At 53.6% G+C, this 25628-nt stretch overlaps 9 protein-coding genes across 9 annotated transcripts; 3 read left to right on the forward strand and 6 right to left on the reverse strand.

The window, feature by feature from the left end:
• Positions 1 to 155: 155 nt before the first annotated feature.
• Positions 156 to 1307, reverse strand: FBP1 (Fructose-1,6-bisphosphatase; the record flags this gene model as incomplete). Its single annotated transcript, XM_064840045.1, has 3 exons — positions 156 to 304; positions 355 to 1127; positions 1183 to 1307. The coding sequence occupies 3 exons, from the start codon at positions 1305 to 1307 to the stop codon at positions 156 to 158; spliced, it is 1047 nt and encodes a 348-aa protein (XP_064692366.1).
• Positions 1308 to 2269: 962 nt separating this feature from the next.
• Positions 2270 to 4156, forward strand: LTS14_007354 (uncharacterized protein; the record flags this gene model as incomplete). The annotated part of the gene is made up of 3 exons (XM_064840046.1): positions 2270 to 3974; positions 4035 to 4063; positions 4106 to 4156. 3 exons carry the CDS (start codon positions 2270 to 2272, stop codon positions 4154 to 4156), a joined length of 1785 nt encoding a protein of 594 aa, XP_064692367.1.
• A 749-nt stretch (positions 4157 to 4905) lies between these two features.
• On the reverse strand, positions 4906 to 5691 carry LTS14_007355 (uncharacterized protein; the record flags this gene model as incomplete). The annotated part of the gene is made up of 3 exons (XM_064840047.1): positions 4906 to 4995; positions 5189 to 5223; positions 5280 to 5691. 3 exons carry the CDS (start codon positions 5689 to 5691, stop codon positions 4906 to 4908), a joined length of 537 nt encoding a protein of 178 aa, XP_064692368.1.
• A 426-nt stretch (positions 5692 to 6117) lies between these two features.
• On the forward strand, positions 6118 to 6750 carry LTS14_007356 (uncharacterized protein; the record flags this gene model as incomplete). Its single annotated transcript, XM_064840048.1, has 1 exon — positions 6118 to 6750. The coding sequence occupies one exon, from the start codon at positions 6118 to 6120 to the stop codon at positions 6748 to 6750; it is 633 nt and encodes a 210-aa protein (XP_064692369.1).
• A 1052-nt stretch (positions 6751 to 7802) lies between these two features.
• On the forward strand, positions 7803 to 9840 carry LTS14_007357 (uncharacterized protein; the record flags this gene model as incomplete). Its single annotated transcript, XM_064840049.1, has 3 exons — positions 7803 to 8121; positions 8177 to 8894; positions 8949 to 9840. The coding sequence occupies 3 exons, from the start codon at positions 7803 to 7805 to the stop codon at positions 9838 to 9840; spliced, it is 1929 nt and encodes a 642-aa protein (XP_064692370.1).
• Positions 9841 to 10152: 312 nt separating this feature from the next.
• Positions 10153 to 14547, reverse strand: SIT4_2 (sporulation-induced protein; the record flags this gene model as incomplete). The annotated part of the gene is made up of 3 exons (XM_064840050.1): positions 10153 to 10884; positions 11508 to 12290; positions 12361 to 14547. The coding sequence occupies 3 exons, from the start codon at positions 14545 to 14547 to the stop codon at positions 10153 to 10155; spliced, it is 3702 nt and encodes a 1233-aa protein (XP_064692371.1).
• Positions 14548 to 15345: 798 nt separating this feature from the next.
• Positions 15346 to 17727, reverse strand: YME1_1 (i-AAA protease yme1; the record flags this gene model as incomplete). Its single annotated transcript, XM_064840051.1, has 1 exon — positions 15346 to 17727. The coding sequence occupies one exon, from the start codon at positions 17725 to 17727 to the stop codon at positions 15346 to 15348; it is 2382 nt and encodes a 793-aa protein (XP_064692372.1).
• Positions 17728 to 18251: 524 nt separating this feature from the next.
• On the reverse strand, positions 18252 to 21063 carry LTS14_007360 (uncharacterized protein; the record flags this gene model as incomplete). Its single annotated transcript, XM_064840052.1, has 2 exons — positions 18252 to 18370; positions 18450 to 21063. 2 exons carry the CDS (start codon positions 21061 to 21063, stop codon positions 18252 to 18254), a joined length of 2733 nt encoding a protein of 910 aa, XP_064692373.1.
• A 738-nt stretch (positions 21064 to 21801) lies between these two features.
• Positions 21802 to 24992, reverse strand: LTS14_007361 (uncharacterized protein; the record flags this gene model as incomplete). Its single annotated transcript, XM_064840053.1, has 2 exons — positions 21802 to 21984; positions 22062 to 24992. The coding sequence occupies 2 exons, from the start codon at positions 24990 to 24992 to the stop codon at positions 21802 to 21804; spliced, it is 3114 nt and encodes a 1037-aa protein (XP_064692374.1).
• Between the last annotated feature and the right edge of the window lie 636 nt (positions 24993 to 25628).

Genomic DNA, 25628 nt, shown 5'->3' on the forward strand with positions numbered 1-25628 from the left:
TGAAATCGCGCAATTAGCGTCTAAAGACACGACTTGAGCAGCAGAAGCTATGTAGCCATCAAGAACCGCGTGATGGAACATTTGAGTGATGAAAATGATCATTTGGACAACAGCGGACATGCTGGACTCTGTACAGTCACTACTAGGACAGCTTCTTACTTGCCAACGCCGTGCTTCTTATGGATATCGATCACCTTCTGCACCTCATCGTAGCTACCCATGAAGATGCCACTTCGATCATGGATATGTTCTGGCACGACAGTGAGCATACGGTCCATCTTGCTGTTGATCGCTTGGCCACCAGCTAGACAGGAATTAGCATATGTCATTTTGAAAGAGACATATAGCACTTACCATTCTCGAAAACCATAGCCATTGGGGCACACTCGTAAAGGATACGCAGTTTACCCTTCGGACTCTTCTTGTCCGCAGGATATGCAAAAATGCCGCCGTACAGTAGCGTTCGGTATGCGTCTGCAACCATGGATCCAATATAACGCGCAGAGTATGGCTTCTCAGCCTGCTTGAGCGAATTGCACCACTCCAGCACCGGCTCGTCCCAATACTTGCTGTTGCCTTCGTTGCAGCTGTAGATCGAACGCTTCTTGGGTATCTTCATATCCGGATGTGTGAGGATGAACTCGCCCAGCGCGTTGTCCATGGTGTAGCCGTTGACTGGCCCGCCACGCATAGTCATGACGAGTTGCGCAGAGGCACCGTACATAGTGAAGCCTGCTGCCACCATCTCTGAGCCTGGAAGCAGGAGATCTTCCTTCGATCCCCTTGAACCCTCGGCCAGACGGTAGACAGCGAAGATGGTGCCGACTGATACACCAGCGTCCAAGTTGCTGCTGCCGTCGATTGGGTCGCAGGCCACGGCATAGCGTGCGTGTGGGTGCTCGTCGAACACTATCGCCTCCTCTTCCTCTTCTGAGACCAAGATCCTGACGCGTCCGGACGACCGCATTGCTGCGATGAACAGATCATTGCCTATCACATCTAGCTTCTTCTGATCGTCACCCGTAGTGTTTGAAGAGCCAGCAAGACCGCCAAGGTTGATCAAAGATGCTCGTCGAATGTAGTACGCTATTTGCTTGAAAGAGAATTGGAGGGCATGGCACAAAAGGCTACAATTACCTCAATTAGCACTGCTTTGGTCCTAGTGAATATCCCTGAACGTACGTAAAGTCCCCAGTGGCCTCTTTGTGTTTTGTCTGCTCCTCGGTCAAGAAGCGAGTCAGGGTCATGATATCAACATTGATCTTCTCCGAGCCCACTGCTCCTCCTTCACTGCCATTGCCGTTCATGATGTTGGTGTTTCGGCGAAGTGTTCAGAGACTTTTCTACACTCCTATGCTGGGTTCGCAAGCTCGTGTCGATTGCCTAGAGTAGGTACAAGACAGCTTCTCGCAAGACGACCCGGTATGATATCAGAAGTGGAGTAAGTGGAAGCTCTTGGTTGTTGATCACGCGACAAGATGGAAGGCTGACTATAATCAAGGGACAAGGATACCGACCGTCACTTACTTTCGGGGACTGGTCAGACTATATCACGTCCACTCCGATGCCGAGGGAAGCCTTTCATACTGCCGCACATGTTCCGTACATTTCATGGTTGCAGTAGAGGGGAGCTCTTATAGGTGGAGACGAGGGGTCACTACACTTGCTCCGGTGAATTGTCGTCTGCACTCCAGGGCTTGGCAAGATGATCCCCGATTCTACCCGTAACATTTCTCCTCCAATGTGCCTTCTATTCTCGAACCCCTTATCCCGTGCTCAGCTCCATAAAGTCATCGTCTATCAGATGCATCGCTCGTACCGAAGCGCCATAGGGCGACATGACACCATCAAGACGTGCTTCACCTGGCGGACCGGTTCGGCATCACCCCATAGACCCAATGATATGCTGACACCACCTCCATCTGTTGCGCATCAGCTCTCAACAGTCATGGCCCCAATATTCGCCAGCTGACTTATGGTTGAGCTGAAGTACGCCAGATGTAGTGCCTACAGGTGCTAGCTCCGCAGGACAGCAGCATACTTATACAAGACATAGACACGCTCCAGAAGAGGTAGGAGATGTGCCGCGTTACTCTACCCCACCCATCTTTTGGCGACACAGATTTGCCGGTAGATCCCTTGTGTGGTCGTGCAGCACGATTGAGTTATATATTATTGATGTCTCACACCCAGAAAGAAGCTGTAGTACACAGCTCCTACGATCTCTCCTGATCTGGTTAAGCACTGTTACCACCAATCCAGCACCAAGATGGCCACTATGAAGCGATCGCCCAACGTGAAATTCGACGAAGTGCCAGGAAGTCTGCCACAAGAATCAAATCCGGACAATGTTGATCTCTCAGAGGTAGCCGACGTTGCAGTTGCCAAGCTAAATGACCCTCAGCCGGACCACTTCACCGAAAATGCTATCTGGAGGGACCTCCTCTCTTTCACAGGCACATATCGCACCCTGTACTCGCGAGCCAAAGTGGTCGACAGTTTGAGCAGATTGGGTACGGAGAAGCAGCGCTCTCGATTCGAGAGAAGGGAGGAGACAGCCCACAAGCCACGAGCTGCCAGTAACTTCGCGGCAAGCTGGGTCGATATTGACATTCGGTTCTCCTTAGACATCGATGGTCTGGCTGGAGAGGGCTCTGCTATTGTTTCCGTGGTGCATTCTCAGGATGGTAAGTGGCGTATCTGGATGCTTCGGACATGGCTGGAATGCTTCAAAGGTCATGGTGATCCTGACACCCCAATCACAACAAGCCAAGCGACCAATGGAACCAATGGTGACTCCAACGCAACTTCAAACGGCCACACGGAGACATCAATCTACGACGCCATCGTCGTTGGCGGCGGTCAAGCAGGACTTTCGACAGCTGGAAGACTCAAGGCACTTGGTGTCAGCTATCTGCTCCTTGAAAGCCGCCCTGAAATAGGAGATGTCTGGAACACACGATACGAGTCACTTCGATGGCACACGTCGAAGCTTTCCTGTGGCATGCCGTTCGATCAAACCACTTTTCCGGACGATGACGACTATATGCTGCCCACCAAGCGCATAGGTGCTGGACACAAAGCGTGGTCGGAGAAGTACGGCATAAACGTCCGGATAAGTACGACTGTGGATTCAGCTCGATGGCAGGAAGCGGAGAAGATATGGACAGTCAACACAACTTCTGGGGAACGGAAGGAGACATTTCAGGCGCATAATCTCGTTCTCACCATCGGCACTGGTCACCTCACACCCGTATTACCCGACTGGGCTCATGCAGACAAAGTTGCAGTAGGTGGATTCAAAGGCACTATCCTCCACGCCTCACAATACATGTCCTGTAAAGCTTGGTCTGGCAAGCGAGGTATCGTAGTCGGGACCGCAAACACTGCTCATGATGTCGCCGAGGATATGGCAAACGCTGGTATGCAGACTACCATGATGCAACGCGGATCGACATACATATTTCCAGCTGAATGGCTACACAAGTCGCAAGATATACATTACAACTCAAGCAAGCATCCGGCTGATGCGGATAAGGAGTGTTTCACTTACCCAAACAAGATCTTGAGAGCGATTATCAATCGATTTGCATACATGCTTGTCAAGAAGAACTCAGCACGGTTCGATAGACTGGAGGAAGCAGGCTTCAAGCTTGACCGCTTTGGTGACATCTACGACAACCTATACGTGCGATTCGGTGGTCACTACGTTGATATTGGTGGATCCAAGCGTATTGCAGATGGTGAGATCAAGGTTGAAACAACGGCCGTGGAGAGCATGACGGAAGACGGCCTGCTTCTCGAGGATGGTCGAAAGCTGTCAGCGGATCTGATCGTGCTGGCTACCGGTTTTGATCACGACTTCCGACGCGATGCTGCAAAGCTGATCGGCCAGGAGGCCGCTGATCAAATGGATGACTTTTGGGGTGTAGATGCTGAGGGCGAGATAAGAGGACATGCTAAGTTTGCCGGACGTAAGTCCTCCAAAGCACCTAGTCCTTGCTTAGTGATGGTCGATTGACATGCCGATACAGATCCCAATCTTTACTATCATGGCGGAGATGTACGTATTTGCCGCTTTTTCTCAAGGTTCATTGCCCTGCAGATTCAGGCTGAGGTACTACTGGGCAAGCCTATGGAGCGCTACACAGACTGACTAGACGTCAATGATGCCACGCGGAATTGATTTGATGGTGTATGACCTCAGCGAAAGCGTATTTAGCTGTCATGACCGGTCTCTCCATTTATCGATCCTCCATATTGATGAGCACACGAACACATGATAAACGGCCATACTACAGGAAGATTCCAGCATCGTGCTGTGCCACCTCAAAAGGATAGATCTTCAAGCATTCCGCGTGTATTGCACAACGGTTGGCTCCCTACCAAGCCAAGCGAGCACGCCGTAAGACAGTATCAGCTATCGATAGCACGGCATCACCACAAGGTAAGATGAATGGGAGATGAGGCTGCTCGTCAGCGGTATACGGTCCAAGCACGAGAATTTCTAGCCAAGATGGAAGTGACAGCAGGACCATTGCTCTCGCCATAGGCATAGCAGTTCCTATTGGTTGTATGATAATCGTCGCCAGTCTGCCCATATATTACGGTGAGAAAACAAGAGGGAGAAGAGGATATATCCGGTCTGAGGAAAGGCATGGAAGGGAGGCCGAGAATATTGGCACCGTAGAGCGGAGTTTCTATCGTGGAATTAGAGCGGTTGGACATAGATGACTGTGGAGGGATATTTCTGTATGATGCGTATAAGCGGAAGAGTGACTAGAGTGATCGGGAAGTGCTTCGATTAAATGGCTTTTATTTATCTTTCATGCTGCATAGCTACTATCGTACAACCTCCTACTGTATCACAGGCACGCCGAAGCTACTGGAACCTCACTCAATCCTTTACTGGTTGCCCCTTTCGCGGTCCTCCTGAGCATTCTTTGGCACACCGACCATCTTTGGTACGCTGACAGCGTTGAGACGGCGGAAGGCCTGCGATATGAGTCAGTCTACGTTCTGCTAGAGAGTGACACGAATGAAGTAGGTATGAGCTGCTCGGAGAACTATGAGGCCGGCTCACCCTCCAGACAGATGTCTCCCAGGTGAAACTCCATAGGTAGAATGCCCAAGCTTCACCATAAAAGAGCCACCAGAAGGGATTGATGAGAGTCCAAGGAGAACGTACCTGAGCGATCGAGCCTTCTGGCAATTTGCCATCCCCTACGAGTAAAGTCAGCAGTGATAGACCGACAAACATGAAGGCAAGCCGGACATACACTTATCAGCAAGCGACGAGATCTTATCGCCCTCCATATGGATCTCGATCAAGCTGTGAATCTTCTGCTCTTTACCGATACCCTTGACAACGTATCTGGTGTCCAAATCCATCTTGATTGGGTTACCAGCATCCTTCACCTCATGGCCTAGCCTCTCAATCTCGGAGAAAGCTGTCTGAAGACCGTAGAATTGTGCCTCGTACTGTGCACGACCCTTGGCGATGGTCAAAGGGTCCGTGAACTGGGCGTCGTCCTTCCAAAGCCCAAGCTTAGGTAGCGAAGGGCGGCCGGCGAAAAGGTCGAGCACGGAGCCAACGATTGTGCGCTGGTGGTCGCTGAGCTCTACACCGGGGGCGGTGTTGATGTTTGTGTTCTCGATCTTCAACTCGCCACGGCTGTTGTCGGCGGACATGTTGACGGCGGCTTCGTGAGCTTGTTGGGTCTTGCTAGGAGTTGTCTGGAAGCGTTGGCAAGATGTGAATGACCTGGGTGATTGTGTGCTTCTTCTTGCGATGCAACGGGTGAGGTTTGAGCGGAGGGATTGCATTGAAAGGCTTGATAGAGAATGTAGAGACTGCTTCGATGATCACTACTGCACATATGTACCTACTACTCTTTACTGTTTCGAGCTGGTTGCAGAAAGTCAATGACGTCCGTGTACGTGCTTGCATCAACGCGTCAGGGTGAGATCAGACGTGCTCATAGAAGATGCGGATCAGATCTCGGAAAAGTCATCTGGAACGGCGTCGGATGAACGACTCTACCGAGCACGTGCAAGCGGATCTCAACAATGCACATATCGCTGTCGTCCATTGCCCTATTCACAATAAGCCTAATCATGACGAGACGTAATCGAGTGTCTTCTACCGAGGACACCACCACTACGAGCCTACCAGCGGATAGTGTGCTTGTGCCATCAACTCTCAAGGATGGACTCCCCCTGCCGAAGATGATGGTGTTTGACCTTGACTATACTTTATGGCCGATGTGGATCGATACGCATGTCTCACCACCTCTCAAACCCGGCAAAGACAACGGATTGACTATACGTGATGCCTATGGTAGTAGCTACGGATTCTACGCAGATGTCGCTTCAATACTGTCATCGCTGAAGGAGAAAAACATTCTAGTTGGCGCAGCTAGCCGCACAGGCACCCCCGACCTTGCGCGACAGATGCTGAGTATGCTATCTATACCTGGGACAGAAGTAAGAAAAGCTTCGGATATGTTCGGTTATTCCGAGATCTATCCTGGGAGCAAGACTACGCACTTCCAGCGCATACAGAAGGCCAGTGGTGTGCCGTACGCTGAGATGCTGTTCTTCGATGACGAGAGTCGGAATAAGAATGTAGAGACGCTGGGTGTTGTAATGCAGCTGGTTCGAGATGGTGTCACAAGAGGTGAAATCGATCGAGGTGTTGAATTATGGAGGAAGAGGAACAACCGGACCACGAAAGAGAGTGAGGAGTAAGCTGAAGCGAGAGAGCTCAGTTACTTCTACTGTTTCGTCTGAGAGCCAATGACCATGGATACCTTACTGGAGGATATGCCGCGTACGGACGTCCACCATGCTCAACGAGGCATTTTAGACCCAAGATCAGGACCCCGTGTCGTGCTGTTGTCGAAAGTCTCTTTCATGCGATCCATGGCGCCAGGGCCAGCCACGCATGGAGCGATGATATCTGGAGTTAGGTAGAGTCTACCCACCAACAAACGACACGGATAGGAGACCTGACACCGTTCTAGTAACAGAATTAAAGCTGTGTTGGATATCTCGGTTGGGCCACTGGAGGCAGTGGCCTTTGCGTCTCTGCCATATGATTGATAGCTACGGTCTGTTCCACATGCTTGTAGATGGTGGCGATTGGAACAGGTTGTGAGATATTCAGGCATGGTGCTTGTGCTCGAGGTCATCTCGGTACAGCGATGGCCGAGTCTTTGCGAAAGCGTGCTGCCATGTGCAGAGCAAGGTTTATTGTTGCGGGTAGAAGTGGACATCATGATCCGTTATGCATTTCGAGTTTCCATGAACTCCAACCTCTTGCAAGCATGATGTGTCTACTCCTCCTCCTACACCGACCTTCTGCAGATAGCCGCGGACACTGCTTAGCACATGGCCATCACGAGACTATGCTCTTTGCTTGAATGCAGTGCAAGTGCTTGTGTTCCCGTTGTGGATTTGCAAAACCCGGCCTCTGTCGTCACACAAGCAGAGGCGGGGGACAATGCTTGGCCCGGCAGGATCACCACCTTGGCATCCACGACATTCATTGGTGCCCTCGCCATCGGACAACCAAGCATGTTTGTCATCGCACATCTGCAAGTCATACTCCTCACCATGATGATGCTACCCCATGGAGACACGCTGTGTCCGCCAAGCGACTCCCACGCCGGCAGTGACGGCGCATCGGGATCCTTGTGGACATAGATGGTGATCAACAGGCACAGGTACTATAAGAGTAGTTGATCAAGCTCCTAGGTTGGTTTTCAAGTCTTTGCCGCAATTCTTTCGATACTGTGACAATGTATCTGCCATCATCTCTCCAGGTGCTGGCGCTTGCTAATGCTGCGACCGCACTCCATTTCCCACGACAGGTCACGAATACCACCAAGTACGCTGTCAAGACTCCACCGCTTACCACCGACTGGACGTATAAAGTCGGCACAAACCCGTGGCCAGAGTATCCTCGTCCTCAGCTTCAGCGTTCGCAGTGGCAGAGCCTAAACGGCATCTGGACATGGCAGAATGCTTCGTCGCTCGATGCAGTCAACTCGCCACCTTTCGGCCAGACGCTGTCTAGTGAAGTGCTGATACCTTCTTGTCTTGAGAGTGGACTGTCTGGTAATATCAATGACTTTCTACTTTATGGTAGCGGTTACTAACAGCGTCACAACAGGCATCCAGGGCGACTACCTTTTGACTTCCTGGTTCTCTACCTCTTTCACGATCCCCTCCACCTTCACGCAGGATCGTGTGCTCCTCAACTTTGGCGCTGTGGACTATGAGGCAACGATCTTCATCAACGGCAAGAACGCCGGCTTCCATCGTGGCGGCTACTTCGCCTTCACCGTTGACGCGACTAGCTACGTCCGCTCCAACGGCACGAACGAATTGCTTGTCTTCGTCCACGACCCCACGGACAGTGACCCGTATGTAATTCCGATTGGCAAGCAGACGCTGAAACCTTCGCACATCTTCTATACGCCCTGCAGTGGCATCTGGCAAAGCGTATGGATCGAGTCAGCACCATCGAACTACATCACGGACCTTCAGGTCGCCGCCGGAGCCAATGGCCAGATCAACGCCACAGTCTCGACTTCTGGCAACGGTACGGCTGGCCTGAAGATCGAAGTCATTGATCGCAAGGATAATAGTACCGTCGCCACGCACGATGGTCCTGCAAATACGGCGTGCACTTTTAACGTTGACTCGGTCAGCACTTGGTCGCCAGACACGCCTACACTCTACGATATAAAGGTCACTCTTGGTGACGATGAGGTCAGCAGTTATACTGGCTTCCGAACCATTTCCCGTGGGGAGGTCAACGGGATTGAGAGACCACTCTTGAATGGGAAGTTCGTCTTTCCGTTCGGTACTCTCGACCAAGGTTTCTGGTACGTATTGAGCTGTAGTGCCTATTTCATGCCTCGTCATTAACGTATTTCCAGGCCCGACGGTATATACACGCCACCCAACCGCGAAGCCATGGTGTACGATCTGCAAACCTTGAAGAGCCTCGGCTTCAATATGCTACGAAAGCACATTAAAGTTGAAACAGCATTGTTCTACCAAGCCTGCGACGAGATGGGCCTCCTAGTCTTCCAAGACATGCCTTCTCTGCGGCCGCTGCAACAGAGAACGTTGTCCAACTGCACGATTGAGACGATCTTGCCGGACGCTACTCAACAAGACGAGTTCGCCCGTCAACTCGACCTTCTGATCATCCAACAAAGACCCTTCCCTAGCATCTTCAGCTGGGTAGTCTACAACGAAGGATGGGGTCAGCTGACAAACTACTACCCCGAGTTCGCACTTACAGACCGTGTCCGCCAACTAGATCCCACACGTCTCGTCGACTCCACAACTGGATGGTACGACCATGGAGCCGGTGACTACAGCGATAATCATCATTACGCCAACCCACAGTGTGGCTCACCTTTCTACTCGATCGACTCATCACCTTACGACCCCAGCAGAATCGGCATTCAAGGCGAGTTCGGCGGCATCGGCCAAAATGTTTCGATTGACCATCTCTGGAATGTGCAAGAAGCCATCAACACCATCAATCAAACCTATGAGATCGATCAGACTATCGATGCCTGGAACTATCGTGGACACAGGTTGCTGGATGACTTGCACGATCAGATCGTGAGATATGCCTGCAGCGGTGGTATCTGGACTCAGACTACCGATGTCGAAGGAGAGGTCAACGGTTTGTTGACTTATGACAGGAGAGTCTTGAGGCCAGATGTTGGACAGTGGAAGGCTGATATTCAGAATCTTTATGATGCAGCTGCGGCGAGGACGAATGCTTCTACAGCTGCTCCTACCGCCAGCTGATCGAATGGTTATGAATAGGAGTACGATGTCCTCGGCATTGATGTTGGTGGTGAAGCGCGCAGAGACAAGCTTGTTACAGTACATCAGTCAGAGCAAGATCAAAATCAATAGTCGTCTCATCAACACTATCGTCTCCTAAAGCACCATTCCACAATGTATGTACGCCTAAGAACTACCTGGTATCTCGCTCGTAATGCCCAAGCAACGATCTATGCTCTGAAAGTATAACCCCATCCCACCCATCTCAAGCGAACGCCATCCAACAGGTGGAACCACAACCAACTCATAAAACGAACGCCTCGGAACCTGCGATCAGCTCGTCCTCCGCGGCCGTATCTCAACGAGCTCCTCATCACTATCTTCCTCCTCGTCATCGTCGTCCATTTCCTCCGGATCTGCAAACGGCCCACCACCGAAGCCCAACCCCCTCGCCGAAACAGCAGAGCCGAATTGCGAAGCCTCATCTTCATCCTCATCGTCGCTCAAAGGCGTACGCTCTTTAGCTTCAGTGGTGCTAGGTCGTCGTTGATTACCCCCTGCTCGCCATCCACCTGCACCGCCATCCTCGTAGTCGCCACCACTTCGATAAGCAGTTTCGTCTCGTCCAGCCTCGTCCTCATCTAAGTCTTGATCGTCATCGTCATCACTAGAGGAGTCCTCACTTCCGAACAGTCCTTCGAATTTGCTAGCGCTGCCACTTCCGCTGATGCCTCCCACGGTCCTCAGCCCCGTAATTTGAAGACCATCAACGCCACCGCTCAGACCCTCAACAACATCTAGCTCGGCAGCAGGCTTGAGGTCGATGGAGCTCTCATCAGGCTCAGCCGGTAAGTGGGAAGCAGTTTCCAATGCCGCAGCATCCTCCGAGTCAGGGTCGGCAAGGGCGGAAGAAGAGCCACCTTCCTCTTCTTCCTTCCGCTTCTGCGCCAGTCGAGCAGCTAACTGTCTCCTCGCTCGCGAAGGCGGGATGTTGAGAGGTGGTGGTATCGATGCCTGGCCACCACCTGCCGGACTCTTATCTGCTTCGGGTGATTCAGGCGTAGCCTATAGTGAAGAAAGATTAGTCAGTATTGGTATTCTTGCCGTTGCGGCACGGAGCGTACCTAGTGCCGGCAGTGCAAGAGATAGTGTGGTAGATGAGGTAAGAAAAGATACAGTAAGCCAACAGAAGCCGTCCAGCCATTGGCCAATACTGCTTCCGCAAGCGGGAAAGGGTCTCGTGACCGAGATTCGAGCGAGAAGGAGGTGGAAAAAGTGACGAGGAAAGTAACGGAGGGCCACCCGCTCATCCGTCCAACGATCCCAGAAGGCGGCTTGAACTTAATCATGTTTCTGCTTCAGGGTGGTGTAGCGGCTGTGCCAAATCGTTCTTTTGTCTTCTACACTTTCGTCGCTATCTTCCTCGTGGGGTTTTTTGGCTCCAAAGCATCGTCCATCGTACAACATGAGCAGGCGCCTTTCCTTCGTGTATACGCGCGCCGTTTGTGTGTGCAGATGATGTACACCCTCCCGTCTCAGTTCATAAATGTGCAGTGCAGTTCAGTGCAGGGCAAAGACAAGAGTGAATGTGCGAAAGCGCAGGAAAACCGGAGTCAACATGGACCATCAATGAGGCCGCAGGCTCATCGATAGTCCATATCGACATCTTCGAACCCAATCTCACCTACATTTTCGTCATCCTCAAACGCACTCCTCAGTGCCGCCCGCCTCCTCTCTCTAATATCTCCCGGTCCAGTAATAGCCTCATCCTCCAGCATGTCCTCGTCCTCGTCGTCCCCTCCGTCTCCAAACCCAGAAAGCATAGTTCCTGAGTTGATCTCGAAGCTCTGCCCGACGGTACCTTCGCTCATGGCCAAGGAGTCCTCTGCCGAAACACCGGCACCTACACCACTGAGACCAGCAGACGCGAGAGCGGACTGTTGACCACTGGAAAAGCCTCCGCCGCCACCGATCCCGAGGTTCGAGGACCCGTTCCGCATTCCTATCGCGTTTTCTGGCCGTACACCGCCGAGGACGGCATTGTCCTTCTCGCGTGTTTCGGTCAGGGTACCATCTACGTACGCGTTCCACTCAGGTCGATTGACTCGGTCATGAATGTTCTGATCCAGAATCTCGGGGGGATGTCTATTTCCAAACTTGCAAACTTCTTCTGCGATCAATGTGAGATGTCCCATGTATCCCAACCGCATCCCCTTATTCTGCTGCGACAGGTTCGAGGCGGCTTGACCATCCAGTATCCGCTGGGTGATGTCCTTCCTAGAAACCAGACCAGCGCTCTTCGCGTTCACTGCATCGGATGCTGACGAGTCGTGCTCCGCGATCGTCTGGAAAAGGTCGAAAGCCAGAGCCCGATTATATCCACGCTCCAGCGTCCCGTTGAAAACCTGCTGTACCACATCGTAAACCACATTATGGAGGAAATTGTTCCACGGAAAGCGGAAGAAGAAATCCTAGAAAGTCATGCAATGTGAGCAGATGTGCCCCAAGCATCGCAAGCCGCCCGTTAAGAAATGCACTTACAAGTATAGTCGGCACAACCTTATGCTCAACAAACTGCATCTTGAGCATATCGCCCACAACCGGACTACCGTCTGCCTCGATCTCATAAGGTAATCTCTCCCCATTCCTCTCCTCTCCAGACTGCGCAGCCATGACATCTTCACCTTGAATCGTAGCAATACTTGTGTCAATATCCTGGTACTCATCACTCGTCCTTCCGGCTTCCAAATCGTGTTCGGACCCGGCAGGTATCGCTGCGTCTCCGGCTTCGATACCTGCAGTCGGCTTCTTGCCAAAGGACAAAGGCGCAGGCTTCGCGGCGTCCATAGCTAATTGCTTCTCTAGCTCGCTCGGGCCATCATCATCGTCGGTTTCTTGGAGATCATCACCGAACTCCGTCATTACTGTGTCCTCGTCCATACTGAAATTCCCCACCTTATCCGTCACACCAGCCGCTGTCGGCGAATCTCCCGCAGCTTTGGTAGGTGGCGGGTCGAAATGCAATGATGACTTCGTAGGCGACTTCGCTTTCGCGGGTGATAGAGGTGCAGGCACATCCGTGTCCGCTGCAGTCACTCTGTTCTGAGGATCCGTGGGATCACGCTTCTCCACTTTCTCCAGCGCAGGTAGACCCGTCTGTTCAATCTTCTCATTGAAATCATCGAAGCTCACCTCGTCCGGCAGATCGTCAGCATCCCGTGGGTTCACCTTCTCAAACCCATCCTCATCAGAAGCATTCTGGACCTCAAGCTTTTTGCCCTCACTACTCCGACCACCCATCTCATCATCAGTCGGCCTCTCAGCATGATGAAAGCCATGCGAGTCCACCGAGCTGCCAAACTCATCATGACTATTATCGTTCATGGGCGTAGTTGGTGCCCGAGGCGTAGCAAGCTTGCCCTCGGCCTTCAGCCTCTCACGCTCGGCGTCTCTTCTCCGCACCTCTTCCTCTGCGCCGCGCTCATTCAACAGTCCCATATTACTGCAGTGAAGGAGTTCGGCCATGAGTTCGCAAGTCTTGAACCGATCGAAACCCAGCGGCTCGATCCTGGTGCCAAATGCAGCTTTCAGATCTTGTTTCTTGGCTGAAGGCGATCGGATCAAGTGCATGAAGTCCGGGACATGGTTGGCGAATTGTCGAAGGGCAGTTCCAAGGTAGATGGGATCTGATGTTTTTGGGTCCGGTCCAACTTGGCTGTCGACATCATAATCCGAATTGTTCTTACGAATCACCTCGATAATGATACCCACGCCAACCGTCAACGCATTGCCACCTCTCAGCATCTCCTTGATCAGTGTATCAATGCACTCCTCCGAGACCAGCTGCCTTGTCAATTCGTTGGGCCCAATGACACTTTGATCCTGCGTCGTAGCATTCGCCGAGATTGTGATGATAGCCTTCAAGAAGTCTCCAGCCGAAGTCTGCGTGGCATTATTGTGCTCGGGGCCCAAGTATGCAAGCAGCGCCGGAATGATATCCTGTGTCTGCAGCCAATCCACAATCCCTACACCACCTTCGTGCTTCTCCAAAGAGATGATCTTGAGCAGTAGATCCATAACCATAGGACAATCCACATGCTGCAGCATAGCCGGGACAATCCCATCCAATGACTTGAAAAAAGCAAGCATCTCCTCCGTCTTCTTATCCAGAAGAGCCTCGTTGACTTTCGTGAAGTAGCCAGCCTGCAACGGATCCAAAGGAGCAGGCTGCTGCATGTACCGCCAAAACTCCCTCAAATGATCCTGGTGCTCCAGGACCGCTTCGGTAATAGACCAGACTTCACTAGAAAGCACCTCACAAGCCACATAAGCGTATTTCTTCCTCTGCGCCTCCTGCTTCTCATGCTCCGTCTCGCCCGCCTCATCACTCCCAGTCTTCTTACTGATACTCTTCGATCTCGACCTCGCTTTCCCTTTGCCAAAGAATGAGATCCCGGGACTCTTCACCTCCTCCTCCTTTTCTTTCTCCTCGGCCTTCTCCTTCTCCGCGCCCTCATCGGCAGAGGGCTGGTCATTGGTCACGACATACTTGAGGAGTTTCTTGAGCACAGGCTCCTCGCGCAAGAACTCGATGAGTTTGCTGTTCTGCTGTTTCAGTTCCTGGATCAAGTCGCTCTCGTCTAGGAGTTCTTCGACGGTGACATCGGGCTTGTCGAGGATGGTGTCGAGGGTGGAAATATTGGCGTAGCCGCCGAAACGCCAGAACATGGTGCGTGATGGATGTCGTAAACGAGAGGATGGGCGGCGGGTAGTCGTGCCCGAGCGGGTGGAAGTCTTCACGTGGTCGTCATGCGTATCATGTCATTACTATGCAAGCGTCGCAGCTGTCGAGTATATATATTAATGTCGAGGGCACTTGCGACAGGAGGATCACCTTTCAGGGTGCCGTGAAGTGAGTAGTCAGCCGTCTGTGCGTTAAAAGTGGTCGCGTGCGCTGGCTGGAAACAGCTGCAGCTGTAGGTGCTTGCGGAGGAGTGCAGGCCGCGAGCAGGTGATGGTGGCGGTGAAGCAAGCTTTTCCAACTTCTTCAGTAACTTCCTTGTACGACGAATGCCTCCTACAGTCCCGGTTCTGACAATATGTTGCACAAAACCATTGCGATGATGGTAAGAGCACAACTTCGGATGATAGCCTCGTTCCGGTGCGGCTGCCGCGTGCCGAGCAGCAGGAAGAAACAGGGGCTCGCCGATCTACATGCACCTCCTCGCAGCAATAGATTACTGACTATGCCGAAGGAACACCATCGAATGGTAAAGGCACAGGGAGGATTGCGAGTAGCATGGAGGGAGCTATAGGGAAATGCTGTAATTGAGCATAAAAATACCATACGCTACACAAAACGATTCGCTGTTCTCTAGAACAATGCTTGCTTGCTTGCTTGCTTCGCCTCTCGTACACCACATCCCGTCACATCGCATCGCCCGCGAACCGGCTCTCTAGCCCTCTCGTTACTTAGCTCAGAAGAGCGCAATCAAATCCATACCTAACCCTCTCCTCAACATCCTCCTACGGACTCCCCGCCTTCACCCCATCCCCAAGCTGGCCCGGACTACCCTGCCCCGGACTCCCACCCCCAAGCGGCGGCAGCCCAAAAGGCGGCATCAACGGCGTCTCAGGCGCCTTAATCGGCGTGGTGATATCGACCTTGATCTTCTCCGGCAGCTTCTCGCCCCTGACCACCTTCTCCATCTCGTCTTTGCTCAGCGTTTCGTACTCAACCAACGCCTTGGCCAAGCGATCAAGGGCTTCGCGGTTCGTGGTCAGGAGGGTCATACTCCGCTCCCGACCCTCTTCTACTAATCTTCGGACTTCGCTCTCGATGAGTAGGCGGGTCTCGGAACTGAGTTGGCGGTAGTCGGATCGCAGGTCGATGTTGCCGAGCTTTTCGCTCATGCCGGCCATGGCTACCATGCTGTAGGCTACTTGTGTGGCTTGCTGGATATCTGACGATGCGCCGGTCGTGACGTTGTCAGCACCGTAGATCAGTTCTTCCGCCATCTTGCCTCCCATGCAGACGTCTATGCGGGCCAAGAGCTCCTTCTTCGACTCGCTGACCTTGTCGAGCTCGGGAAGCTGGAAGGTTATGCCTAGTGCATGGCCGCGAGGCATGATCGTAGCTTTGTATAGCGGTGTGGTAGCCTCGGTCAACATGGCGACAAGTGCGTGGCCTGCCTCGTGATAGGCAGTCATGATCTTGTCCTTCTGCTGAATCACTGCACTCTTTCGCTCTGCACCCATCAAAATCTTGTCTTTCGCCCACACGAGATCCTCAATGGTCACCTTGGGTTGCCTGTTCTTCGATGCGTGAACAGCAGCCTGGTTGACTACGTTCTCAAGCTCTGCACCGGAGAAGCCAGGGCAGCCTCGCGCTACTTCTGTCGGATCCACGGAGGCATCAAACTTGATAGTCTTGAGGTGGTGCTGGAGGATCGCAATGCGACCACGCACATCAGGAAGTGGTACCTCGACGTTTCGATCGAAGCGACCAGGGCGGGTAAGAGCTTTATCGAGAGACTCCGGAAAGTTGGTGGCTCCAATGATGATCACGCCAGAGTTCTGATCAAAGCCGTCCAGTTCGGTGAGAAGTTGATTCAACGTCTGCTTGGCATATGCGGCATCGCGTTCGTGGCGCTTGCTTCCGATAGCATCAAGCTCGTCGATGAACACAATCGCAGGTGATTTAGCTTTCGCCGCAGTGAAAAGATCGCGGACACGTTTAGCTCCGACACCCACGTAGACCTCGTCGAATTCAGACCCAGACATGTAAAAGAACGGCACGCCGGCCTCGCCAGCGACAGCACGAGCCAGAAGGGTCTTTCCCGTCCCAGGCGGTCCGACAAGCAGCACACCCTTCGGCAGCTTGCCACCGAGCGTGCTAAAGCGTTCCGGGTTCTTCAAGAAGTCGACCAGTTCCTGCACTTCCTCCTTCGCCTCATCGCAGCCATGAACGTCGCTGAAGCGAGTAGTCTGCAGCTCCGGCTTGGCCTCAGCATTATTCGCCCCACCGACCTTCTTCAACACACCCGTCGCCTCGATCATAAGTGTGAAGACGACGAGCGCAGAATAGGACACCAGACCGAACACAAGCAAGAACTTGAACCATTTGAACACGGTGCTCGCCGTGCTCTCGTCCACAACCACATACAGCGGTTCGTTCTTAGCACCCGATCCAGCGCGAGAGATACTGACATTGCCGCCTTGCGAGCGGGCTGAGACTGCTTGCCCGATCGCCTGCAGTTGTTCCTGGCTCATCTGATGGCTTGTCCCACCCGCGATCTTGCCTGCTGCAGAACCTAGACCGCTTGTCTCGGCAGCTCCTATACGCTCGAGTGCGCGCATATAAGCGCCTTCGCAGGCTACATTGCTGGCGTATCGGCCGGTTTGATAGCGTTCGACGAGGATCTCAGGCATGTTCGCGCGAAGGAGGGTTTGATAGAAGGCATTTTGGGAGGTGGCGCTGTTCGGGTTGTTGTTGGCCGTCTGTTCCATGGAGGCGAGGAGGTTCCGTTGGTTACTCTGACCGCTCCAATTTTGGCTGCCGAAGATTGTGCGTTGTTGGATGAGGCCGAGGGTGTTTATTCGCTGTGGTCGAAGTGAAGGTCGGATGGTAGTGCTGATGCTTCGAACAATCGATAATGGTCGTGTGGAAGAGCCATGTCGCTGGGCAGCCTTTGATACTGTACCAAGAAGCCCACTGGCTGTCGTAGCAGATGTTACGCCAGCCCTCCTCGAGACCTGCTCTAGTGACCACGTCGATGCCTCCCTGCCAAACGCCACTTGTCTCCGCGCCGCCGCCTTCACACCAGTGTTCCTCCCAGTAGTCCTCAGCATACTCGCTACCAGGTCTCCAGCCATCATCGTCGTCCTCTGCGCACTGCCAGGCGCCATCATGCTCGTTCGTAAGAGGCGGAAGTATATAGAAATGTAGTTCGCAGCCGCAGCCGCCTAGCGCCTCCGGACCAATCACTGAAAGGCTATAAACGAGGAACAAGACATGCAAAGAACAACGAAAGGGAAGAAAACCGATTGGGCCAATGCGACATTGGGTGTTGTTGAGATGTGGGTGAATGAGTGAGTGAGTGAATGTACGTATCAAAAGTCGTCCTGTCTTCGAGGATACGCAGGCGAGAAGCTTCGACTGCATGACGGCTTCCCAGAATCGCTCCGACTTCCGACGAGTGAGGGAAAATCCGGGGGAAGCCTCATCACGTGCCTGTCAAATGAAGATGGCAACCAGCATGAACTACTTACTGCCTACACCATATGGGAAGTAATGTGAACAGGGATCGTTGTCGCGGAGAAGAAGGAAGAAAAATGCCGATACATATATCATTATCTCTTCTCCCTCCAGAAGGCCGTCTATGGCAAAGTACACCAGCCAACCCAAATCACAACCCCATCCAAGTTCCTCCTCATCTCTCATCTCCCATCTCCCATCTCACATCATATCCCAACCCTACCCTAACCTCTTCCCCTGCCACCCCCACCACCCCTCCCCCGTCCCCTCCTCCCCCCACCAAACCCCACCCTCCTACACTCTCTACAAAACCAACTCTCACTCTCCGCCGGCGCCTCCCTCAACTCCGTACACCCCAAATGAAACCACTCACGCACACACTTGGCATTATCGCACGCGACCATTTCGCCATAGGAGCCGCGGTCACAGTAGCAGTATTTCGGTTCATTGGGGTCGTCGGGGTCGTGCTCGTCGCTGTCTTCTGCCTCCTCTTCTTGGTCTTCTTCTTCGTCGTTGAGGATCTCGGGGTTGGGTGAGAGTTCGGTGTCGGGTTCGGCTTCGGGTTCGGAGGAGGGATGGGGTGTTGCTGAGGGTGAAGGGTTGTGGGAGGCGTTGTGGGAAGTATGATGGCTACTCTCCGGTAGTTGGTGCGGCTCATCCAGGTCCTCGTCTTCCTCATCAACATCGTTATCATCCCGATCGGAAATCAAGTCCGGTGCCGGCCCAGTAGGAGGGTGACCATGCTCGATGGACGGCGCAGGCGAGATCTCTTCTTCATCGATAGACGCCTCATCACCATTATCACTCTCCAGCTCTGGCGCCTCTTCTGGGAGGTCCTCGTTCCTCGGAGGACTAGACGCAGCGATTGCATTGCCAACTCTAGTCTCCATACCCTCCGCCTCAGGCAACTCAACCATGCCTGGAGGCGGGCCCGTGGTCTGCGTGTCCCGCCTACTGATAGGCCGACTCTCATGTCCCCTCTGCACCTGGTCCTCCTCACCCGCCTCCTCTCTCTTTCTCTCCCTACTTCCGCTTCTGCCCTCCCCGTTACCATCTCCACTCTCCTCACTACTCCCCCTATGCCGGTCCGCATCCGGGCTGCGATTGAAAGGTGCAAGTTGCTTGATAAGATGACTATTACTAGCCACCCGCTTATGATGTCCTCTACTACCCGCAGGCATCCCCACACCACCGCAAGCTACTTCACGGTCGTTCGGCGTATCAGAACCACTGTCTTCCCGCCCATTACCGCGCAGACTTCTCGCGGATCGCGTACGAAGCATACTTGTCGCATCGGGTGCGACGAAACTGTCACCATTGCGTGGTGTGCCTGGTTTCGAGCCACGGGGTCCTGTGCTTGCTATTGCGGCGTTCTTCCCAGAATTCGATCGAGAAGGTGTTGGTCGTGCGCCTGCATCCGCCATCTCGACATCTTCGTTCTTGAGGTCGTCGTTCGGCTCGGTAGTCTTCGCAGCATTTGCCCGCTCGGAAGCCTGTCTGCGCTCTTCGTCATGCACAGTCTTTTTCTTGCTACTAGTCGCCTTCTCACCATTACTGCTCGCCTTACCAGCCGCAGAGGTCGGCCGACTGCTTTCTCCACCAACCAATCTCTCATGCCGCAAATTTGTAGTGCTGTTGTTCCGTAGCCTCTTGGTCTGCGACCTCCCATTGGGCGGTGGCTCCATATTGTTCGCATTGAAGGAGCTATGTAGCGGACTGCTCGCGAGCGCTGGACTGTTCTGCGCACTATTGAGCAACTTCTTCTTCGGAGGAAGAGGTGCTGGTTTCGCTTTCGGCTGCTTCTTGCCTGGCTCAACAGCTGGTGTACTACGCGGAGTATCTCTGTTCGCTTTGCTGCCCTTGGCCGAATTTTGACTCGCCATACGCTCCATAGCTGGCGCAAGCATACTCTTATCCACCCTGCGTCTCTTCACCGGCTCGCCGTTCGCCAAGATACCCAGACCCATCGTTGCAGCCTTGCCCTTCGCACCCTTGATGACCTTCTTCGGCCGCTCCTCGAACTCCGAGTCCACATGATCCGCAGCCGCTTGTCCTCTCTTCCCTTTCACTTTATCCCTACTCGCCTCCTTTCCAGCCTCTCGTCTGGCCTGCGCGATTTCCGTCTCATGAAATGCCGCAGCCACAGCAGCCAGACTATTCGTCGCTGCGATGTCTCTACGCGAAGGCACAGGCATCGGATGCTTCTTCACTCTGTTATCGCTGTACGCCCAGTGCGTCATGCTCCCCAACCTCGCCTCTTCACTAATCTCATTGTCGATATGCGGCATGACCGAGTCCACACGCGCGAGCTGCACCGCAAGTACACGATTCGCCTCGGTCAAGACCGCCGTCTTCTCCTCCAAATTCGGGAGCATGCCATGAATGAGCAATCGCAGCTCGTGGAACGCTCTCCGCCTGACCAAATCCTCTTCTGTATCCTCGTCCCCAATCACTGACCCCGCGACCGAGTTGACAGCAGACAAATGCGCACCACCTCCTGCAACACCATTAATCAGACTCACGTTCGTGCTCCCAGTGGTACTGTTCGCGGCAGTAAAGCTCAGCAGTCCTCCTGCACCCAACTGTCCCAAATGCGCACCTCCATTGTCCCGTCGCGCAGGTATAGGCATCTCCAGCAGCCTCTCCACCATTCCACTCAACCGCTCGTTAGGCCCATGCACCTTGCCCTCTGCCTCTTTTATGAGCGTGCTATGGCGGACCATCTCCTTGGGTAGTGCAGTGATGGCGTCGCTGAAAAATTGTAGCGCAGGAAAGAATCCTGGTTCTGGTGCTTCGCTGGCATCGTTGTCTACTGCCAGGCCCGCACCACCGAAGTGTCTCGCATAGTAGTTGGTGGGTCGTGTGGTATTCGTGCGAATCGCGCGACCTGAGGCGGTGCGTTTGGAGACATTGGACGTGCCGTTCTCGGTGGGAGGAGGAGGATACGAGGCGAGCGAAGTCTTGCGAATGTTCGAAGTAGGAGGCATCGGGTAAAATGGCTAGTAGGCCAGACAAGCGAATGTGGTCGTGATCAGTGGATGTGTGCGTGTGTGCTGAGGATGGCTGCGACGAAAGCAATTCTACGCTTCTAACTGAACGAGAGCATAGTAAGAACGAACGCCAGCGACCTCGGGAACGTGAAGACGGTAATGTAGTGTATGTGCAGGCGGGCGACGAAGAGCTCTCGAGCTGAACACAGCGAAACACCTCCTCGCGCGCGCGCACCATCGTCCACATTCTGCCGAACTGGAAACTCAGCCGAGACCATTCGACGTCATGGCATCTAATCTAAGATCAGATCACGTGAAAGAACCCATCCAGGAGCAGGGAGTCATCTTGTTGTTTCTCTCAGGTATGTCTGTACACGGGTCTCTTCATATATCCTACACCTGCCCTCCCCCCCCCACAAGAACAATATAAACACCCATCCCAAACACCCTCGCTCGCTTGACCGCGCCATAAGCTCTCCACGCCCATCCTAAACCTATCCCTCGTGTGACTTCCAACTTGTAAACTCAACCCAATCAGCACGGCCAAAATCACTAGATCGAGCCGCCAACGCTCCTGATGTCGCTGGCAAACGCTAAGGACCTGTTGCAATGATGTGTCTGCGTCCGGGTTTGCACTTGTGCCTGCAGAAGTGTACGTAGTGCATTAGCCTGGGCTGACTGCTTTGCAGAAGAATGTATAATGTTGGTTGATGGCGAAGTGGGAGCCCTAGTGTGCTAACCAGTGCCGTTCATCGCACCGTTACTGTGGCCATGCACAGCCGCTTGTTCGAGGACCTGAGGTGGATCTTGCGCTGGAGTCGCGGAGGCTGGGGTCGGCAACGCTTTCGCCAAAGGCCCATTAGCTTGTCGCAGCCGGCGGAGCTCAGCTTCGACTTGACGACGTTGATCTTGCTCAGCCTATAAGTCATAAGTCAGCAAAACAGTCTCGACACTGAAAGGGCGTGGCCTGCTGGTAAGCCAGTCAAACAACTCACCCTCAACAACCTCACCCCCTCCGCCCTAGCCTCCCTCATCATCTTCTTAAATTCTTGTCTAATAACCATCATACTCTTCATCTCCCTCCCACCAACCCCACCACCAACAACAGCCGCACCATTGCCTCTACCATTGACCCCACCATCCCGAGCAGCGTCAACAGCCCCAGACATCGGACTCCTAACCCCCATCCACCTAACCTTCTCATCATGAACCTGTGCCTCAAGCCCCTCACAGCGATCCCTCAACCCATCGATCAAATCCTCCAACTGCCCGCGTTCCTTCTCCAATTCCACAGACTCCTTGGTCAAATCCCGGAAAGCATCAGTCATATCCCTCAACTCGCTCTCGAGATTCTTCGCCCTCTCGACGGAGACAGAACCGGTCTTCATGCCCTCGAGTTGCGCGACGGCAGCTGCATGCGTCTCTTTCAAGCCCGTGTGCTCAGTATGAAGTTGCTGCAGTTGCTCAGTCATAGCTTTGTTCTGTTGACCCAGGCCCACGACTTCCGCTGCCTGCGCTTCCCTAGCACGCTCGGCGCGGGAGCCATATGCTCCTTCTAGCTCGGCTTTAGCCATGGTGAGCTCTGTTGTGAGACGCACGACTTCGCCTTCCAGCTCCTGCATCTCATCTTGCACACTAGCGTGTCTATGCTCCGCCGCCTCTCTCTCTGCGACAGCAGCAGCCAACTGCTCCGAAGTAGTGGCATGCATGGACTCCAGATCCCGCGCCCGAGAATCGTGCTCTACACCCTGCAATCTCGCATCGTCCGTCAGACCCGCGACTTGCGCCTCCAGACTCTCCACGTGCTGCTGCAGACCCACTGCATTCTGATGATGCGTCTGAAGCTGCCTCTGCATCTCATCCCATTCCTGCTGCCGCGCATCAACCATCTTCTTTAGCCCCTCAAACTCATTAGCCGTATTCATCAACTCCAGCCTGGCCTCCGCGACCTCTGACTCCGCCTGCGACCGCTGCGCCATCTCCTTCGTAAGCTGCTCCTGCATGCCCCCGTGTTCATTAGCCAAGTGATCATGTCGCCCTTGCAGATCCGTAAGCTGCATATCCTTCTCCGCATCCGACTTCCCGTTGAGCTCGCGCTGCTGCTGGATCTGTCGTTTCAGAATAGCCTGTTGTTCTTTCGCGGATTGTTGCTGATTATACAAATGCTGGACATGCGAGCTGAAAGCCCCAAGCGAGAAGTCTTCTCGTAATGGCGTCGTCGGACTAGGAAGACCGCGCTCACCGGCATCCTGATCGATACCACTTGGAGCCCGGGAGCTGGCGCGATCGGATTGCAGAATCTCCCACAGCCCACCAAGCGTCGCCTCATAATCATCCACCTTCTTCGCATGCTCGTGAGCCTTTCCCTGCGCATCCGCAAGCGCCATCTCATGACCCTCGCTAGCCTCCCTCGCATCCTCAAACTCAAGCCTATGCTGCCGTAAGGTTTGTTCCATCGACCCCAGACTGTCGGCCAAGTACTGCAACTGCTGCTGATAGCCATGTCCAGACGCCTGAGGCGGCTCGCGCAGACTCTCCATGTTCTGCATGTCCGCGCTGAGTAAGAGGGTGTTGTGGAGCTGGTGATTGATATCGGATAGTTGTTCTTCGACGGCGTTACGGGTCATGTGCGCGCTGTCTTGCAGACGCGCATAGTGCGCCTTCACACCTTGCTGTTCCTGCTCGAGCAAGTGCACGTTGTCTTCGAGTCGGTTGAGCCGCTGGTCGAGCCGAGCGGTCGGTTCTTGGTCATGATCCTGGATAGCAGGTTCTGGAGCTGTATTCACACCTCGAACTCTACTGGCCTCACCTATGACAAGCCGAAGCTGCTCGTTAAGATGCTCCAGCCGAGTCTGCACACTCGCCATATGCTGTTCCTGCTCCTCCTGCAGTTTTTGAGCGCCACCTCGGCTGGCCGAAGTAGCTGGCGCGCCATGCAAGATATCCCGAATGCCGTCGAACTCGTCAGGGTGGTAGATATCATGACTGTCCGGTTCCTCGTAATGCTGAGCGTGGCCGTTCGTGAGAGCCTTGCCATTGATCTGCTTCGTAGCCCTTGCCGACTGCTCCGCCAACACAGCCGCGGTGTGCCGAAGCAGTTTTCGCTCCACGAACTGTCTCCGCTCAAACAGTAGCTTCAGAGTACCAGTCAGCTCCTCCACTTTCTTGGTACTGACAGCCAGCTCATCCTCCGCCTGCGTCAACGAGCCAGAGCCGCCACTGCTGCTCCCCGGCCGTACTCGACCAAGCAGACTACTCCTCGACCTCTTAGGACTATCCGGACTCTGCGGCGTATCCGGCCTACCCTTTCCACTGGCGGAGTACAACCTCTGCAGATTCTGAGCCGCCTCCTTGACTTTATTCTCCAATGCCAACTTCCTGTGCGCAGCATCGATCCGCGAGTTCAGCCGAGCATGTTCTTTCTTCAGCGCATCAACATCACTAATCTCCAACATCTCGTAAGACTCCGAATCCATCATCGCCTTCTCATACAGCAAATGCTGGCCAACCACGTCCTCGTTCTGTGACCGTATCCTGGTATTGAGGCTGATCTGATGACTCGCCCTCTCCTCGAGAGGGGTATTATACTCGAAATCCTCAAAATGCCCCTTCCCCTGCCCGTGGTACTGCTGATGTTGCTGTTGAACGGCAGTCGGTGGTCTCCAGGCCATGTTGTTGTTGCTAGGAGGCTGCTCAAATCCAGGGACGCTATACTGGCTCCCATCGAAGCTCTCGTAGCGTGGTAAAGGTGATACCGTCCGGTCGTAGTAGGCACCATTCGACTGCATCGTGGTCGCGTATATCACGTTCTCCCTCTCCTCCTTATCTTGAACAGGACTATGCAAGTCTTTCTGCTCGTCCTTCTGCGCCAACGTCCAGCGCGTCTTGTTAGGAGCACCCTGAACCTTAAAGATGGCTCTCGGCATGTGAAGCTGACGGGGTCGGATTGTAGGGTGTAAGCATAATCGTACTACGGTCTGAGTAAGCACGAGTGTTTTTCTTGTAGCACTGCCAATGCTGTCCAGTCTTGAGATCGCAATACGCACAGGTAAGGATCGTCTTGGTGGGTAAAGAATAGTAAGGATCAGTGTTACAGCATGCGATCTGCGAGGAGTGCGCTTGTTCCGGGGTAAGGGGTTTCGGAGGATCTGCCGGCTCGGGGTCAATCAAATCGTCAAGTCTTCCGAGAGCAATCAGCATGAACGATAGCAGCAGGATAAGTAGAAGAGAACAGTCGCAAAGGAGTTCATGGGTAGAGCGGTGTCCAGGACATGAAACACCAACAAGGGCCATGCAACCGTACGGGAGGCTTTTCGATGCTTTCCTTCCCTCAAACTTTCCTCGAACGCCACGACTGGCCCTGCTCCTGCAGCTGTGATTGGTCGGAACCCCTTATACCGGTCAAGCGCATATGTTGAGATTGTGTAGCCATCGTTTCCCACGTGTCGTGCACTGTCTACTATTAGCCGAGTGCGATGCTCACGTAGAATCAGCAAATCTGCCAGCATCTATTGCCATACAAGTCACCGATCAGAAGGGCAAGGATATCATAGGTGGGCGGA

This window comes from Recurvomyces mirabilis, assembly GCF_035927965.1.
Source record: "Recurvomyces mirabilis strain CCFEE 5264 chromosome Unknown scaffold_20, whole genome shotgun sequence".
In the NCBI taxonomy this organism is placed as follows: Eukaryota; Fungi; Ascomycota; class Dothideomycetes; order Mycosphaerellales; family Teratosphaeriaceae; genus Recurvomyces; species Recurvomyces mirabilis.